This window comes from Primulina tabacum, chromosome 11, assembly GCF_025594145.1.
Source record: "Primulina tabacum isolate GXHZ01 chromosome 11, ASM2559414v2, whole genome shotgun sequence".
NCBI classification, from domain to species: Eukaryota; Viridiplantae; Streptophyta; class Magnoliopsida; order Lamiales; family Gesneriaceae; genus Primulina; species Primulina tabacum.
In genome coordinates, this window is record NC_134560.1 from 3,506,573 (window position 1) to 3,526,500 (window position 19,928).

Consider the following 19,928-nt stretch of genomic DNA (forward strand, 5'->3'; position numbering starts at 1 on the left):
TTGTAGAGTTATTTACATACAAGTATATAATGACAATAATATTGACAAAAAGTTAAGCACACATTAAATAAAAAAAATCAATAAACACTTAATTTGAAAAAAAATAAAAATTTGAGCTTATTCACAAATGTTATCACAATTGATACTTTTTCAGCTTATTTTTCTAAAAAAAAATCAATGACGGTATCTATTATATGTAGAAAAAAAAGTAGAGTCAAATAGTACATAGATAAAATTATTATGAAATTGTTTTAAAAAATGACACAAATGAGTCAAAAAGAGTAAGAGCAAGATGTTCCTACAAATAATTATTAGTTTAACGTTAACATAACTAAATTGGAAGTTATGTTGGTGTAGAGTAAGTCTCTTGTGAAAAGGTCTCACGATTTTTATATGTGAGACGAGTCAACTCTACCGATATTTACAATAAAAATTAATACTCTTAGAATAAAACTTAAAATGAAAAATTGTTGTCATATGTTCTTAATTATTCCAAATTATAAGTAAGTACTATTTTAGATTTTCAAGATGTAATTTTTACATTTTAGGAACATATTTATCAACTAATTGATGTAATGAGTAGATAAATATCAACATCATATATTAAAATGTTTTCTTCCACTCTTATATTGCTTAATTAATTAAAATATATTCATATAATTCTATTTACACTCTTATATTGTTTAATCAATTCAAATCCTTTCACATCATTGTATTTGTATTGTTATTTTAGTTCAATTTAGTACTTAATCTGATAAATCATTATTCCAAATTCTTATAATTTGTTTTGATCTATCTTTTTTCGAACGAAATGTTGTTTCATGGATTTAATCACGTTATGTAAAGATTAAAAATATTTTTATTATTAATTTATTTTTTAGTTATTTAGAATATGGGTTCACGTGCGAATGCACGTGCTTTTTTTGCTAGTAATACTAAATACATCTAAAAACCAGAAGTATGAAACATATTTTTGGTGCCGACAATTATCGGATAGTTTGATAGGAACCAACGTTGTACAGATATCTTATAATATTTTAAACTCCAGAAATATTCATTATGGATAATAAATAAATACCAACACTTCTGCTATTGAAAGATATATTGTTTTATAAGATTGATCGCTCAGAAAGCTCAAGTGGTTGTCGAAAAATATGGTCGTGTTATGAAGGATTAAACAAGTGAGAGAGTAGAATCTCATAATTGTTTGGACTAATTCAATTGAATTTAACAAAAAATTGAATTGAAACAATGAAACAATTTTATCAGTTGAGTCATTCAAATGGAGATATAATTGTCACGTTAAGACTTTAAAACTAATGCGCAACGGATTAAGAAATTTTTTCATTTTTTCTTTCAGTTGGGTAATTACAACGATTGAGTCTCGAAATTGATTCAACTAATACCCCTCCCCCTTGTATCAATATCTCCACAGATTTTCAGAAATTTCAGCTCGTTGTACATAAAAAAAAACATTTTAATGAAAATATTTAATTTGATATGAGAAATCGGGAACAAAAGCTAAATAGAGAGATACTTGCAAAGGTGATTAGTTGGTTAATTAATTTGTGTGTGACAGTTGAACCCAATTAAACACGCACGGCAAAGCAAATAGAGAGCAATAAATACGGGTGTATCCTCTTTGGTTTCATCGCCATTGCCACCAATTCGCATCTGTATCTCCGCCCCAACTTTCCCTTTATTATAGAAGCACTGTCTCTTCTATCCCACCATCTGACTCATTTTATTTTCCCTTTATTTCACGCATTCATACGAACACGTGCTCCGCATCTCGCACAGGAATCATGGCCGTCATGTTGCAGTCAGTTGGAATGGCATCAATCTCGGCTACGTTCCCTGACCTCTCCGATAAATTTTCTGTGCGTTCTGTTCCAGGTATTGTATTCTAGACTATGATTTTACTTATGTTGAATCATGGTTGCTGACTAAATCCAAGAATTTGTTGAAAAGGTTAAAAAAAATTAGATTTTGATGGCAACTGTTAGGGGAAATTATGTGCTATTCAGCTTTTTTTGCTCATTCAGCGGCTTTTTACTTTTAAAGCCTTTATTAAAAGTTTCTTTTGGGTCTCGCATGATCTTACTATCAACTGTATTTCATGATTCTATACCTGCTGCTTTATTTTTCAGTATCTACGTTATATTGAAGGAGCCCAATTTTTTTTTTGTTTTGTTAGTTATCAGATCTGATGCAAGCTCAGTCCCCGGTTGGATTCGGGGAACCCGCAAGGCAGGAAAAATCACAGCTAAAGCAGTTGCGGTCAGTGTGCTGTTACACCGTCTTATAATAAAATTTATGTGGCTGTTGCTTAATGAAATTCCTCATTACCTATGTTTCTCGTGTTTGGGTCTCAGGCACCGTCGGAAAATGCTGCGCCAGCAGCTTCAAAAACTGGGTAAAATTTCTAATATAAAACTTTGATTCTCAGTTCTTTTTTTTTGGGTTTATCGTTGTTTTCTGTGTTAGTTGTTCCGCATCGGTTGGATAAAATACCTGGGAGTTGTATATATGGTCTTGAACAATCCTCCCCCCTTGAGCTAGCTTTTGGGTTGAGTTAGGTCCAAGTTCCAATCTTAACATGGTATCAGAGCCCAAATTTCACTATTATATGTTGGAGTGTCCATAGTTGGGTCACCCGTTCTACCCATAATTGGGTCATTTGTAAACTTCAATTTCCAGATGTTCATTCCTGGGCGTGAGTGGGTGTGTTTGTTGTCCCACATCGGTTGGATAAAATACCTGGGAGTTGTATAGATGGTCTTAAACAATCATCCCCTTGAGCTAGCTTAGTAAGTATACCCTTGATGATTTGCTTATAAGGTTTTAAGAATATGATGCTACATTCGATTATAAACTACTCACGTTTTTCCCCCAACAACTGGATTGATTCCCCGTGTGAGGCAATAGCGGGTGTATTTTTGCATAGAATAAAAGGTCCTCTGAGTTTTTTTAAAAAAAATTGCTTATTAGAGATAGGAGTGCCTTTTGATGAATTATATCTGCATAAAGAGCAGTTGGCCTTTCTAGTAATGTGTAATGATGTCGATAGTAACTAATTGTGGCTTTTGAAGTAGCTTGGAACCTTACTACGTTTGAATATAGTGGCTTCTGCTTCAGATCTAGGCTTCATGAAGATCAAGGCTAAAACAGTGAAATCCTGTCTCACAGCGGTCTATTTGGTGCCTATATCTTTAAGAACTTGTGATGTTTGCGACTGGTCCCAGTCCCCAGCTTTGATAGTATGTGAAATAATGATGAAGATAATGCATGAATTTGGGAAACACGGTATATACTAATAAATGTACAATAAAATGACCAAATATACATCAAAGTAGGTCGCACTGTTAGAGTCTTCATTGTCGCGAGAAAATATTAACTTTACCTTGGAAATCTAGAAAGCAGTAGGGTGAGCTGAAACCAAACCAAAAGGCTTGTTTGGATTGGTTTTTAGTAGATCATGGTTTGGATTGGTTTTAAAGTTAGCCAAACAGAAAAAATTGCTTTGGTTCAAAGTTTTTATTAGAAGAATCCAAACCAAACCGATTTTATTAATACATAATATTTTTTTTATTATATATGTAAATAGATTATTCGATTTTTAGGCCGCTTTTGGTTCGGATGATTAGCCGGGATAGATTATTTTATCCTACCTAGTCAGCTGTTTGGTACGCGTGATTATTTAACCAAGTCAATCCCTCCTATGAATGATTAGGTTATATTAGGTAGGTTAAAATAATAACTCCTCACCCCCTAGGATTATTTATCCAACTCTTAATACCTCCTATTTTTCCAATTTTACCCTTCTCTTATATTCAAACTCACCATCACTTCCCGCCACCGACCGCCGCCGCCACGATCGCCGCCGGCCGACCGCCGACGTACCGCCGGCCGAGCCCCGGCCGACCCGCGCCGGCGCCGACTATTTCCGGCGCCGGTCGAAATTTCCGGCCGGCCATTTCTGGCCGCCGCCTCCCGCTTGCCGTTTCCGGCCGCCGGCCGCCGCCGCCACTGTTGCCGTCGCCGTCGCCGCCGCCGCCGCGAAGGGGAAGGGCAATTTTGTATTTTCATCAAAAAATTCAAAATTATCCTACACTTAAAAATCTTACCAAACATAATATTATTTTACACCATATATTACAATCCTACCACAATCATTTTCTTTATCATTTACATACTAATCATTAGTTTATCATATCCTTCCAACCACACGCAGCTTTAGTTTATATCATATCATTAGTATTATGAAAAGTTAATAATAGATTTTCCTTTTATAAATTTTAGGCTTTCCAATTGTTTAAACTAAAGTTGAATGGATATAGAAGATAAATATATCTCCTTAGTGTGATAATGAATGATGGTGAATTTTTTTCTTAAGTTGAACTACTTCATTTTGAGAATTATTTTTATAAATGAGAATGACGTTATAACGTTACATTGTTTAATATATGCATGCATATTGATATTTAAATTTTTATAATAGCTAGTTTAGAAATTTTAAATTATGTTTAAAAATAATCAAAAAAATTTATTTGAACAAAAATTAAAATTGATTGTCTGAACAAAATTGGTTTGGTTTTAATTATCAATGATTTGGTTTGGTTTGGTTTGCAATTTTGCAAAACTGATAGCATTGATTTGGTTCGAGTTTTTATCATAAACTGAACCAATTCGGTTTTGCTCACCCCTAGAAAGCAGGATTTGGGCTTGAGATTGAATGGCTTTTGGGACATCAGTTTTTTTATTTGTGTAAAGAACCTTGAAAAACATGAGTGCTCGCTCAGGTGGGTTACTTAGATAATAATGTGTAAATGCTCTGAATGCCATATTCGGTTTATGATATGTTCTTCAAAGTAGGCTAGACCATGGTTCTCTTTGAACCATGAACTGAATTGCCTTTCAAAAACGAAAACTGGTTTTTGGTTCTAAAATAGAAACTAGAACGGAACCAAAGACTCACAGTTTCGTTCCAGTTCCTAAAAATTAAAAATTGGAAACAGAAACTATGAAAACAGTTTCAAAATCTTAAAATTTTGTGTTATGAATTACACCTGGAGCAGGCGCAAACATGGAGAAAGAGAACATATGCAACACATCAATATCAAGTCCCTAAGTTCATTATTAAAGTGGAAGAAAATTAGAAAGCATTCAAAGAAGTTATGGATAATTGAAATTTTATAAATTTATTGACAGTGATTGAAACAACGGGAAAATTGAAATTACTTCATGAGAGTTCTAGACAAGGTATAAGGTTGTTTTCGTTTGTTATTTTGTACCATTATCTCGTCTAAGAGTTTCGATGATACCTTGTATTTAAAGATATATTACTTGGGAATGGATGCTGTAAAGATTCTGTAGTAAAGTGTCACTTAGTTACTAGGAATAAACTTAGTCAAGCCTGTAGGTATGCGCACTCATATTTCTTGCATGAAAAATGAAACTCAGACATTTCTTCAAGGATCCACGATGATACATCAGAACCGAAGTGGATTGATATCTCAGTTACAGAAACATACACATGTAGCTGAACTTGTATTTGGCCTTCCTTGAAAAGGAGAGGAATTGTTTTGGCCTGGCTTGGAGGTATCAGCGATGTGATTGGATGTTTAACTAATATGTATCTCATATTTTCTGTTGGAATTCTCGATATACGATGGCCCTATGATATTCTTTGATGTTATATATCAAAGCATTGTGAGAAAAAAATTCTATTAACATAAAACTGAATATATATCATGTAAAAAATTTGGCATGTCGTCTATGTTTCAATATTAATAATTAATATTTCATGGATCCAATGTCTTTACGTATTCAGGCATGAACTTCTGCTGTTTGAAGCTCTTGGAGAAGGACTACGGGAAGAAATGGAAAGAGATCCTCGAGTTTGTGTCATGGGTGAAGACGTGGGCCATTATGGAGGTTCCTATAAGGTCACCAAGGACCTTGCTAAGAAATTTGGAGATCTGAGGGTTCTTGATACACCAATTGCGGAGAATTCTTTTACAGGCATGGCTATTGGAGCAGCCATGACAGGCCTAAGACCAGTTATCGAAGGCATGAACATGGGATTTCTTTTATTGGCCTTCAACCAAATATCCGACAACTGTGGCATGCTACACTATACTTCAGGTGGGCAGTTCACAATTCCAACTGTGATTCGTGGACCAGGAGGTGTTGGGCGCCAACTTGGGGCAGAGCATTCACAGAGGCTCGAGTCCTATTTCCAGTCAGTTCCTGGAATACAGATGGTTGCCTGTTCAACCCCATACAATGCCAAAGGTCTAATGAAAGCAGCCATTCGTAGTGAGAACCCTGTAATTCCTGTTCGAGCATGTGCTTCTTTACAACCTGAAGGAGAGAATTCCCGACGAAGAATATGTTCTTTCACTTGAAGAGGCCGAAATGGTGAGGCCTGGTGAGCATGTTACGATCTTGACATACTCTCGGATGAGATACCATGTGATGCAAGCAGCGAAGACTCTTGTCAACAAAGGGTATGATCCTGAGGTGATTGACATAAGGTCATTGAAACCCTTTGATCTCTACACCATTGGGAACTCTGTGAAGAAAACCCACCGAGTGCTTATAGTTGAGGAATGCATGAGAACAGGCGGTATCGGGGCCAGCCTTACTGCAGCTATAAATGAGAATTTCCATGATTATTTGGATGCCCCGATTGTTTGCCTTTCCTCGCAGGATGTGCCCACTCCTTATGCTGGCACTTTGGAGGAATGGACAGTGGTTCAACCGCCGCAGATTGTAACCGCAGTTGAGCAGCTCTGTCAGTAGCTTTTTGCCGCAGTAGTACATGGTGAGTTCCAGTCAAGAATTATTGTCAATCTTCACCATCTTTTCTTGCTATTGTTTCAGCTTTGTGCGTTACTATCAGAGTCATCGTGCACTTTTTCTTTCGATAGTTTTGGTGCCTGAGTTTACATTCCATATTTTGATGTCGTTGCCTTAGTTTTGTTCGTCCATACCTCAGATATCCGACGTACATGCGGTGGTGTTTGGATTTTAAGTTATTATTATTTTTCCCTTTTCTCCATTTACGACTGCCTTAATTATCTTGGGCCCTAAGGATCCAATATCATTATATCACAATAATTAACCTCATTATCTTAAATATTTTTATAATATTAAATTAAATACATATTATATAATGAGATTTGAAATTTTAATTTGTGAAAATTTTCAAATAATAAAAATTAATTAATAATTGTATATAATAGAATACATGTGAAATCATATATATAATTAACAATAAAGGTTGTTTTTTTTGTGTGGTCGTTGCTCAATTAAAGTTGAAGGATATATATAGTTTCTGGTCGATGGAGATTCCACGTTTAACATTAATATCTTTTTTTTTTAAATAAAAAAATTCTTGTCATCATATACAATACAATGATATAATAGAAATTTCTTTGCACGTGGGTGACTCGAGCAATGACGTCAAGCACCATTTATGCAACTCAGTTTTCACTTCATAAAATTATTGTATTTTATTAAGAGTTTCTTTCTTCTTCTTTCCCGAATTAGACACAAAATTCAGCGTACTTGTGCTTCGTGGGAACCCAAAATTCAATTTTAGTTGCTTATGAATTTCTGTGCTGTTGGGGGATTTTCGTCAAATTAAGATATGGACAAAATCCCTGATCTTTGGTTACTTCATTTACATTTTTTTTATTAAATAGGTATTTTGTTCGAAAGAATATGGGGATTTTGAAATGCAAAAATAATATTATTTTATATCTGAAATAAGAGTGAGAATCAGCATAATTTTAATTTAAAATAAAACACAAGGAAGACCAGTCAATGTGTAGTAGCAATGAAGGAAAGAAAAGAACAACAAAATCCAAAAAACAAAGGTGGTTTGTCACTCCTCAAGTTTAACAGTAACGTGTGAGTATTTGATCAAAGATCATGTGTTCGATTCTCTTTTCCAATATATTATCAGGTGAGTCTTTCATGCAGAACTTGTCTAATTCAATTCACCTGATTAACACGTTTTACAAGATTACATTATTCCGAAGATTTACTATCAAATTATAATAGTTGCGGATTCTTGTCATTTGAAGAGAAAAGAGGCACTTTTAGTTTTTTTTTTTTCCCCGATCCCACCTGCCTAGTTGACAGTTCTAATTTTATAAGGTAAAATAACGGCAATGACAAGCGTATTAACGTTGTTTATTATGTTAACGCTCCATACACAAGATATTTGTTTTTAATGTTTTTTTATATTATATATTATGTTATCCCTAGATTTTTCTGGATCAAAAGCGCATTTTATATTCCTGTATTACATGGTGTAAATCTAGTTGCAAACCATAAGGTCTTCTTCATTTGAAAACAATATAAATTAATATATGATGCTGAAGTTGTCATTATTAATTACTTTCAATTTTATATTAGATATGGTGTGTCTGTCTCCATGTACACCTTGGATTTTAATTATGTGAATAAAATAGTAACTTTTGAATAACATAAATTGACAACCATTTTGGGATAAAAAGTTGTTTCAATTTATGACGAGCTACTCGTTCAATTAAACAAATAAGGCGTGTTTATGTATATTTTTATATTTTGTCGCACCGTTGTATATTTAATAAGTAAGTGTAACAACAACGATACTCACATAGGTGGATACTGTAGGTGAGCAATTTATATATTCAATCTAATTTTTCTACTCTGATCAATCGTATTTCAAAGTCGGCGCATATCACCTATTATATATATATATTCAATCCAATTTTTCTACTTTATAATCATATCTTAAAGTCGGTGCATAACGCCTGATCATCATAGGTAGCTAGTAAAGCAATTCTAAACTTTTCAAATGTCCAATTTGTCAATCTAAATGTTTATGGTATACCCCATATATATATGTTTGTTAAAGCCGAGATAATGTATTTTTTTCTTTAAAAAAATTTAGAAAGTGGGTTGCTTTAAAATATATACATTTTTTAAATATGTGAAGGTGCATCATCTCGTTCGTCACACCCCATTTGTTTAGGAAACTATCACATAGAATAAATGAATTTTGGAAGTCCCATTTTTAAGCTCAAATCCAAACTTGGGACCCGACGCGTGTCGAAGAAATGGACACCGCATAAACCCTAGTATTGTACCAAAAAATAAAATAATAGAGCAAGAGTAAATTATTGTAAGATCGCAGATTAATTTTACGAGATAAATTTTTAATTCGATCTAATTCATGAAAAAATATTATTTGTTTTGTTAAAAGTATTATTGTTCATAGTAGATATGAGTCATACCGTAAACGTAAATACGTTAGTACGATCTTACAAAAAAACTTTTTCATTTATAATTGATATATTTTACTTTTTTCTTTCTTCACTTTATTGATAAATTATCGATTATATATTTCTCTACTTTATGTTCTCTTTTTGTTTGTTGTACCATTTTCTTGGAATCGAATGGCGTAAGTCGTATAATGCTTCCAATAAAAAAAATCTAAAATAGAAAATACAAATGTTTATCGTCTTCCACGTCGTTTTATTAAATTAAATTAATAATGATATGACGTCTCCTGAAACATTTAATATAATTTTGTGAATTAATATAATTTAGAGAGGCGGACATGGAAGGTCGCTTTATTGGTAGATATTTTACCCTACATGTTACAACCTAAATTATTTTTATTTTCCGACATTCTCGCGTATTAATTGTAAATTTAATTGCAATTCGATTTGCACACCTTAAACAAAAGGTCATACCGTGTAGTATATGCTTCAACGGTATTATAAATAGAATAGGTTTCTTATGAGATTGGTCAATCATACCGATATTCACAATAAAAAGTAATATTTTTAGCATAAAAAGCAATATTTTTTCATGGATGACCCAAATAAGATATTCATTTCACAAAATACGACTCGTGATACCGTCTCACACAAATTTTTGCCTTAAAAATAATTGTGTTATTTTAACTAGGTTAAAACATTGTTTATATATACCGAAGTTAATTTAGCTGGCCTTCGTTTAGTTGTGTTTAGATCGATATGTATGAAATAACGGATTTTCAATCTCTCAATTAACTTGCTTGGAAATATAAAATTGAAATGAATTTCAATTACAATCTACAAAAATAATATCGGTGTCGTTTGAAATACATCATTCGAAAAAATATTCATAATAGCTTCACACACACTTACACGTGTATAAATTAAAATTTTCGTATAAAATATTATAAGTACAATTATTATTTCTGAAAACAAAATTGACATTAATTGGCTGGATGCATTGTGCCCATACAGAAACGACTTAGATTTCACGAAGTGCTCCACTCAACACATGCGCAAACCAATCTTAGCAACCTGATACTTAAAAATAAAAATAAAAACTCGTGTGAGACGGTTTCACGGATTGTATTTTGTGAGACGAATATTTTATTTGGGTCATTCATAAAAAAAAATTAATTTTCATGCTAAGAGTGTTACTTTTTATTGTGAATATCGGTAGGGTTGACACGTATCATAGATAAAGATTCGTGAAACCGCCTCACAAGAGACTTATTCATATTTAAATCTTGTGACTCAGATCAATTCATGTGCCTTTAATTTTCCCCCTAATCAACAATGTTCGTTGAAAATTGACGGACAACATAAACTCCTTGCAAAATGGGCAAAGGATAAAACAACAAGAGTAGAGAAGAAGAATCCACATATCCGATCATACCTAATAGGACAAAGGCTTATGTGTTGTTGTCTCGAACACACGTCGTTCATGTCTCGTCTATCATCGGCTATTGTAATCAGAACTTTTATTCCGTTACATCTTTCGTCCATCCATCCATCCCAAAATCATTAAATCATGAGAGTTTCTTATATTTCATGAGTGTCGTGCGGCACTTCATATCTCGAGATCCTAACTATTTTTATTTCGTCAAGATGTATCATTGAACCAAATCTTAGCCCTAAACATAGTTATTGCTCAAAAATGACAAAATATCGATGGCTGGAATCGGTGAGTCATCTCTTTACTCAAATAATAAATTAATTTATGTCGCACAAACATTGTAAAATCGCAACAACTTTACTGTCACATTTCAAAAGAATTGACTCCAAATTAAAAAAAAAGAGGGGATATAAAAAGATTTCAGGGGTATATTGTTGATCCACGTAATAAAGTTCACATTTTTTTATTTATTAAACTGGCCACTGTGCAGAGATCATTCCAGCGAGTACACTACACATCTATATCCCTGTCTATTATTTTATTTAAAATAAAAATTGTACCATGCCTTCCATTATTGCTGCCAAATATCTTCAAAAAACTCCGACTTAATTCAAATTTTCGAGGGTGTCTCTCGAATGAAAGATAATTTACACAAATATTAAAGTATTTATAGATAATTATAAATACAGATGGTCTGGTCTGTCTAGTTAGAAAACTCTCATATACAAATGATATTTGAACTCAAGATCTCGCTTCTTGCATATCAATCTTGCGATTAGGTCAACGGATTGTTGGCGAATATAATATAAATTTGGATTTATGATATATTTTTATTTTATGATATATAATTGTACCCACTGGACTAATCATGCTCAACTTTTCTTCCCGCGGGAATTGTCGTGAGAATAATGGTGAAGACCTGGGTTTTCTCTGTGCTTCACCGGTTTTTTATTTTTATTTTTTGCACAAATACTTTAAAAATTGTTTTATTATTTTATAAGTGAAAAAAACTTAAATTACGTGTTTGAATAAGATTTTTGTACAGTCGTTTTTTAATTAAAAAATCAATTATTTTCTCTCATTATAGATTTTAAAGAACAATTGAGAGCTTTTTATATGTTTTTACTTTTTAGAAATAAAATAAAAAAACATATTGTATAAATTAATATTTCGTTTTATGTTTTAACGTACTTGGCAAAAATACTTCTTGGGATGGTATTATTTAAATCCTAACCTATCCGGTTGTTCAAAAGTCTTGATCGCATTTGAAGGTTGAAACAGGAAATAATAATAAGTGGACGACATGATAGCAAAAAAAAAATTGACCTTTGGCATTAATAAAATCACTTGGCACTTGATGTTGCCATTGGACGACATACAATTCCAAAAGTAGAGTATAATTGGCCAATCAAAGGAAGCCACGGTTAGCATACTGCTTTTTGTATGAGAATTGACATCTGACTGGAGAAAACATTTCGACTTTTCGTTGAACTTCGGAAGTCTCCATCTCCTAATTACTTTTTTCTGTCCCATATGATCAAAATCCTTAAAAGTTGACCTTATTTGGACAAAGGTAAATGTAAACAAACCAATCATCATTTTTCGGATGTTGTTTGTAATAATTAATGTTTATGTTTTTACTCGAATATTTTTTTCGTTTTTCGTTGTACAAGAAAATCACATATATCTCCGTGATAACATGATATTATCTATTTAATGTCTAAGTTTTTATGCATTTGTTGCCAATAGAGATATCTTTCAACTTATATTAAACTGTGATTTTTTTTTTTGGTTGATATTTCAATGTGAGGGTTTGATTGTTCCATGACATATCGGGTTTCAGAGGCTCCAAAAGTATAGGAGAAAACTGAAGAAATTGGGAAGGTAAGTAAAAAGGTCAGCCCTTGATAATGTACAAGATTACAGAGAAGATTATTTGTAAATACAGGACATGTGTGTGACTATAATAATAATTCTATTCCATCTGATTTAAACATAGTGTGCGAGAGAATGAGCAGAAACCAGCTGAGCTTCCATGCTTCTACCTACACCGAAAAGCTACAAGCTGGCCCTCCAAAAATCCCTTCACAAGAAATATATTTTTCACAAAAAGAGAAACGTCAAAATTTATCACACGCTCCATATAGTGAGAAGGAGGGTTCTTTCCTAAAAGAGTGGAGAGACTCCGGGGAAGTAAATTTATGCCTTCCCTCTGGCAATTGTCCACAGCAAAAACTGAGAAAGAGAAGTGAAAAAGATCAGGCCTGATTTGCCAAGTCTTTTGCGTTGATGAAGGTACCGTGAAACCCATATGGAACTCTTGATGGAAGTTTAACTGAGGCCTCCAATTTCAGTGTCATCGCATTGATTATCTGCAGCTTTGATCTCCCGGCCTTCTCGTCGTGAACGAAGGCCAGAATATAGCCATCATCTTCTGCTTCAGAATTGGGATCTGTGGGAAGAAAAAGAGGCTCGCCGCCGAATTTTTCGTCCCCGTAAATGAATTTTTGGACTTCCCCGGTCAAGAGGTCTACTTTAGCAAACCCGGAAACCTTAGGCCATGGCTCTGCAATGGCTAGATACGCGTAACGGGTTTTCCTTCCGAGCTTGTTTCTGTTCACCATTCCTGCTTCTAGATTCACCCGATCTTGTTCTGACATGATGGGTTTCCTTGTTGCTTGGCCAGTCTTCAAATTCAGCCGGATTTCGGATAAAACACTCTGTAATTTCTCGTCACATTCGTTGAAAATGGAGTCAGCGGGAGTCATACAGGACCCGATTATGACGATTTCGTCTGTTTCAGGCTCTTCCCATGCATTCCAGAGATGGAAGCAGAAGCAATCAGGCACTTCCACCCACTTCATCTTGGAAGAATCTTTCGCATACTTGTCTAATACACCGAACCTGGAAACTTTGTCCTTGTCATACACCACCGGAGAACCCCCTCTGATCATTTCGGACATCTTGAACACCACTTGCTGATCCGGCACGATCACGAAATTCTCAGTGATTGCAAAATCATGCATCATTGTCGGTCCAGAAACCGGGATTTCAACATCCTCTGATTTCTCGCCGTCTTTTGAAAACCTGAAGTACTTCAAATACGGCTTCTGAATCACATCATAGCTCAGAGCAAACATCTCACCAGAAACAGGGTCGAGCTTGGGGTGAGCAATCATGGTGGACTTCAGCTGGCCATCGAAATTGTATCTTTCCACAGTTTTGAGGTCACCGTCTGAAGTCACGTGCACATGATAGGGCAAATCATCTTCAGACATGGCCAATAAATGGTTGTTGAAATATACCAATCCAGCGTTTGCAACGCCCATGCCTTGGCTATGATCAACCAGCTTAAACATCCCACGAGCATAGAAAAGCAGCAATCTTGCAATACCTGAATGGCCGTGTAACTCGCCAATGGCCTTTGGGAAAATAGGGCGGCCCAAATCCCGTTCTTGGATTAGCCGCTGAGTCTCAGTAAATCGGCAGGAGTAGCTAGCAGTCCCGTCAGCAAATTGAACACCGTGAATCATACCATCACCGTCGAAAAAGTGATGGCCGGCGAGTGGCTCAAACAGAGGATTGGCACCGTTTCTGACGTACATGCCCTGAATGGAATCCGGTATTTTCCCGGTAACCGGAAGCCCGTGTTTAACCGGCTGTTCAGGCACCGGAGAGAAGTTCCCGGCGATCTGGACTACAGGGTCTGCTGTTTTAGGGAAAGGATGTTCCAGCTCACGTGCAGTCAGCGCACTCTCCACAGCATCCAAAGCCGTTGCCGCAGACTTCTGAATGAAGTTCCACTTCGGCTTCGGTGGAAACGAAGACGAAATCGCTTTTCTGATATTGGTTTCTTGGGTGGTGAAGGTGGGTATCGAAGGTGTTTGATATTTTGTTGTTTTTGTGTACTCCTTCGGAAAGAGAAGTTCTGGAACTTGGAGCGAGCATCTTATGTTGGTGCTGCTTCGTTTAGGTAGTAATCCATTGGGCTGACCGAATGACACCCACTTCGTACAAGAAGAGCCCATATCACTTACGAGTGGATTAGGCAATTTGGGCTTGACCCAAGAACTTGTAGCCGCAGTACTTGAAGTGGCCATACCCTCCCTATTTTGGCACTGAAGAAGTGGCTGAGAAGGAAATTTTTAAGCGTTTTTAGTGCGTGTTTCGGTGTTCTTGGATTTAGGAATAAGGCAAAGCAGAGAGAAGGAAGAAGGGAAAGTGAGAGAGTGTGTGTGTGTGAGTGTGTGGTGTGAGAGGGAAGTGAGCATATATAGAGCCGAAGTGGGGGATGGAGGTCCTATTGTCACATGCAAGAGAAGTCCACGTGTTAGTTATTTGGAAAGCGGGGTCGTTAATAAATGAACACCCGCAAATCTCTGCCCGATCTACTTATTATTCGCTATGTCCTCATTCTATATTAATTCTTACTTTGAGTGAAAGTTGGAACCTAAAATTGTGGGGAACTGAGATTAAGGTTGTTAGCTTAATTGTTGGACCAAAAAAGTAATTTGGTACTAGCAAAAAACATAGGTTCGTGGAAAAGTCTCTTCTCCAATATGGAGTGGAATTGGATTTATGGAAATTGGTTGGTTCATTCGATATTTAATACGTGGCATTCCAACTTATGGTTTCCTTTCATATCTCAACATTTTCAAACAAAAGATGTAGACAAACTGTAGTCCTTGAATATTGTGTATGCATTGAATCATTCACAGAAATTAGGATTGGGGATAACATAGAACGTCAATAATTCATCAGGACTAAAAAAGTGTGAATGGAAAAGGGATAAGAAGCAATATGTATTACCTAGTCAAAATTGTTTAACAACCGCAATCCAATTATTGATTATTTTCTATTTAATACATTAAACAATTATCAAAATTCATTCGTCTTAAATATGGTAAGTGTTTTTAATTAGTTGATTTTGGGTTTAATCCAAATGACCAACTATTGGCGAGATTTTAGTCCGTTCAAAAACAATTACGTCTTTATACCGATATATTTCACAATCTAGTTTAATATATTATATTATTTAATTTTAAAAATGTAAATTTATTCCCCCTAATTTTAGTTTCTTTGTTCGAACTTTATATCACTTTTGGACCATTGTAGAGTATATTATGTAGTTGTTTGTCTCGAAAATTTGCGGGCGTGCCAGGCGCGTGTTCGTGCCAAATGTGAAATGACCTGACTTCGTTTATCAAGCGTTGCGAGTCTCGATTCGATCGTTAGTTATAATTCCTTCGAAATGGCTTTAAAGCTAAACGTGTAAACTGAGAAAAATACAGAAATTATAGAGAGAATCCATTGACAAAATCAAACTTAAATATGCTGTTATGAATTTTGATCAACATTCTACAATAAAGTTGAATGAATATGTAAAAAATTCAAATACTTGACTGCTAGAAATTGAAATAGACATGCATAGAATTGAGAGGATTCTGCAGAGCTTTTGCTGTAGCTTTTTTCAGTGTTGATTTGTCGGGGGCCTTTTCTGATTCTTCCTCTCAGTTTTTGTTCCAATCCACCGAACGATTTGATCATTTTCCACGATCGTCCAACGTGGATCGTGGACCAACTCCCCCAAACGTGGTCTTCAACCTACCCCTTCCTGGACTTGTCTACTGGGTCCTCTCCACATTTAGGGCTTCTATTATCATTGGACTTCAAAGATTTTGGCCAAACAAATGTTGATAAATGAATTTCAAAATTGAAACTTAAAAATTACTCAGCTAATCATGAGATTTCAAATTCTTCATTCTATTTTGAATCAATTTACATGTGAATTTGAAATCAAATCTACTCAAATACTTGGATCCAAATACAACCAGTCAAACGGTTTGGAACTTGGCAGGAGTTACATATTTCTAGATCATAGTTCATTGACTAATCAATTAAAGAATAGATCACATCAAAATCATATGTTAACAACCATATCTTGAAATTTTTTTAATGGCCGAATGTGATATATATATATATATATATTATATATATATAGGATTCGAACATGAGTCACTACAATGGGGAAACAAGGTGAGACCATTAGAGCCAAAGCTCGGCCTCGAGTTGAGGTTAGTACTATATATTCTATGAATGAATGACCCTAACCTTTACCAAAAAATCAACAATGATTTCATATCTATCAATTATGAAACACCGATTTTAAATTTTCTCATGCCCTGTAAAATATATATATATATATATATATATTCATCGCGGCCACATACTCAGCTTTAAAATCATAAACAAATGATTCTTCATATGGATACGTGTTCCTTTTCAAGGTGACAAACTGTACAAAATTATATGTATAAATTAAAGCGCTTCGTTGGATACGTTAAAAGACGAAAATTCCATTAATTTCCAACACATTTGGCATAAATACATTATGTACATTTCCAACATATACTAAGATATCAATTGAAAAAAAAATTCCATTTCCATTTTACTGAACAAAATCATACCACCTCAAAGCTTTAATTTTGAATATATAATATTTTCCGTCTTCCTTTTTCGAGCAGATTTAGACTTATTTTTTATTCAATCAAAGAGTGCATTATCATAATTAAAAGATTCCAGAATTTAAAATCTTAGCTCGTGTAGCCCAATTTTCCTGACTCAGCCATTATATATATATATATATATATATACACACACACTCATTAATGTGGTTTAAGTTGTAATTAATTCCCAGATATTTCATTGATCAAATTGGGCATGTGGGGCTTTGATTAACTAGAGAGTAATGTACAAGTTGGTAAATAATATAAACATATATTTTGAGATCTCCTTCAAGAAATTCTTGGGTGATAATTGGCAATGACAAAGCCCCCAACTTGTTGCTTTAAAGATCACCCGTGATATCCGTGTTACATAAGCATGTTACCACATGCTTAACCCTTCCTAATTACCAGTTGATCCTGTGGTCAATATCAACTTGGCATAAATATTTCATATGTATTTAATAACTGTCTCCCATGAATAAATGTTTTTCGGAGAGATTGTACGCACTTTCCAAAATATTTAGTTTTACTTTGAGATTTGTGATTTCGAATATATATAAAGAGCATGCGACGTACCTCATGAGTCTAAGTACCTAGTCGTAACCAAAGCGAGCGAGCGAGCGTAGGGGTGGGTACGGTACGGTATATCGTACCGAACTATGGTACCGTATACCGTACCGAAAATTTCATACCGATACCGATACCGAAATTTCGGTATACCGCACATTCGGTATACCGAATTTTCGGTATGGAAAAAGTTCATACCGGTACCGTATCGACACCGAAAATTTTGTCGGTATACCGAAAATGTTTTCAGTATACCGACATTTTTTCGGTATACCGAACTTAAATTTAAAAAATAATAATAATAAAAAATTATTTTCGGTATTTCGGTATATACCGAAATACCGAAAAAAAATATTTCATACCGATACCGATACCGAACATTTCGGTACAGTATGATACCGTACCGAAATGTTCGGTATACCGATTTTTTCGATAAGTTCGGTATTTTTTTCGGTACGATTTTTCGGCATTTCGATATTTCGGTATTTTTTCCCACCCTTAAGCGAGCGAGCTAGCGGCGGGATTATAGGTATCTTGCTCAAAGGTTGCACAAGAAGCAATGAACCTTGGACTTTGGCAAAGACCGAGTAAACAACTAAATTAACTGAAATAACTATCGATCAAATGCATTTATTTGAGTGTTGATTCCGAAACTCGGGAATGACATTGAATGAAGGGATGATTCAATATATTTAAGGAATCGAAACTTGAATTTTATAACATTTTATGAATGAAAATTATTCAGCATGCACTATATATAAACCTCTGATCTAACACAATAGTTTGCAAATGACGTTAGTCATTGTAGACGCACTTAGAAAACCCTATACGACAGACTCACTCGAAAAATTGTTGATACGAGAGTTGTTAGCTTACCCAAAAAAATTGTTTGAAATACATACTATTTCGTTTAAACTTGTGGACAATCACAACCTACGAATGCAAATTTGATAATTAATGAAACAATTAATGTACAGGGAGTGCCCATTTTTTTTTATTTAGAAAAGGAACATTATAATCTTCAAGATGACCCATTATGGCCGGATTATCACATGGAGGCACGAGGATTGCAGGTTGCAAATGTGAGGCAGGTTGATATTTGGGCAACAGGGAGTTCGGGTCGGGTCAATTTAGTTATATATGATTTTGTAAAATAATAAAAAAGACAACATGAGAAATTAAAAACCCTTTTGCGTAGCTTTCAATTGTAGCGGACCACCCTTCAATTAATTGATTCTATGCTCGTGGGGGGACATGCATTCCCGATGGAATATAATGATGAATATTCAACGGAAACTAATCGGATAATTTATATTGTCCCAATCTCAACTTTCCGGCCTAACTTTTTGATTGACCTTGAGATTTTCACATCATAACCTTGATATCCAGCTTCTCTTCTTTTTCTTTTTCTTTTTTTTTTTTTCCAAAAAAAAATTGTTTCATGAATATATTTATGGGCTCAATGTATTAATTTTTTTCATTAAAAAAAATATGTAAATACACATACCCGCATAACTAGAACCAGAAGTTGTATAATTGATTTATTCGTAAACCAGATTAATGTGGCAAAAAAGAATATAGAATAATTGCTGACAAATTCTATCCACTAATCTTTTTAGGGACCCAACCATGGATACAAGACAAGAACCGACAAAACCTCTCGAGCTCTTACACCTGGAAACATCAATTTTAAATGCATCCCCCCCTTACTCTTATAAATTATCTCAATCGAGTATCCAACTAAACGAGAAAGGAGAGACTTTCACAAATTATAAACTTGTTACGGAACATAAAAAATTTTGTGAGACGGTCTCACGAGTCAATTTTTATGAAACATATTTCTTATTTTGATCACTCATGAAAAATTATTATTTTTTATATCATAAGTATTATTTATTATTGTAAACATGAACAGATTTGGCCTGTCTCACGAATAAAAATCCGTAAGAATCCATGAGAACGTCTCACAAGAAACATGCTAGTTACGGAACCAATTCCAGACAAAGATTTCTAAGAATGAGTGAAACCCCGAATTTCTTTCGACTCGTGTGCCAATTTTACACGAGGGGAAAACAAACTTGGGATATTTGTTTCAAACCATTGGATGAAGATAGAAGAATCCTGTAGTAAATGAGATTA

The 19,928-nt window shown here is 34.6% G+C and overlaps 1 protein-coding gene and 1 pseudogene across 1 annotated transcript; one reads left to right on the plus strand and one right to left on the minus strand.

The window, feature by feature from the left end:
- The first annotated feature begins 1,450 nt into the window (after window positions 1-1,450).
- On the plus strand, window positions 1,451-7,070 carry LOC142518123 (pyruvate dehydrogenase E1 component subunit beta-like; annotated as a pseudogene).
- A 5,531-nt stretch (window positions 7,071-12,601) lies between these two features.
- On the minus strand, window positions 12,602-15,265 carry LOC142518913 (9-cis-epoxycarotenoid dioxygenase NCED1, chloroplastic-like). The gene has a single exon (XM_075621772.1). The coding sequence runs from the start codon at window positions 14,814-14,816 to the stop codon at window positions 12,975-12,977; it is 1,842 nt and encodes a 613-aa protein (XP_075477887.1). The 5' UTR covers window positions 14,817-15,265; the 3' UTR covers window positions 12,602-12,974.
- Window positions 15,266-19,928: the final 4,663 nt, after the last annotated feature.

What these genes read in the sequence shown, in the direction of transcription:
- LOC142518913 (XM_075621772.1), bottom strand. Translation starts at nt 14,816, where the DNA reads ATGGCCACTTCAAGTACTGCGGCTACAAGTTCTTGGGTCAAGCCCAAA.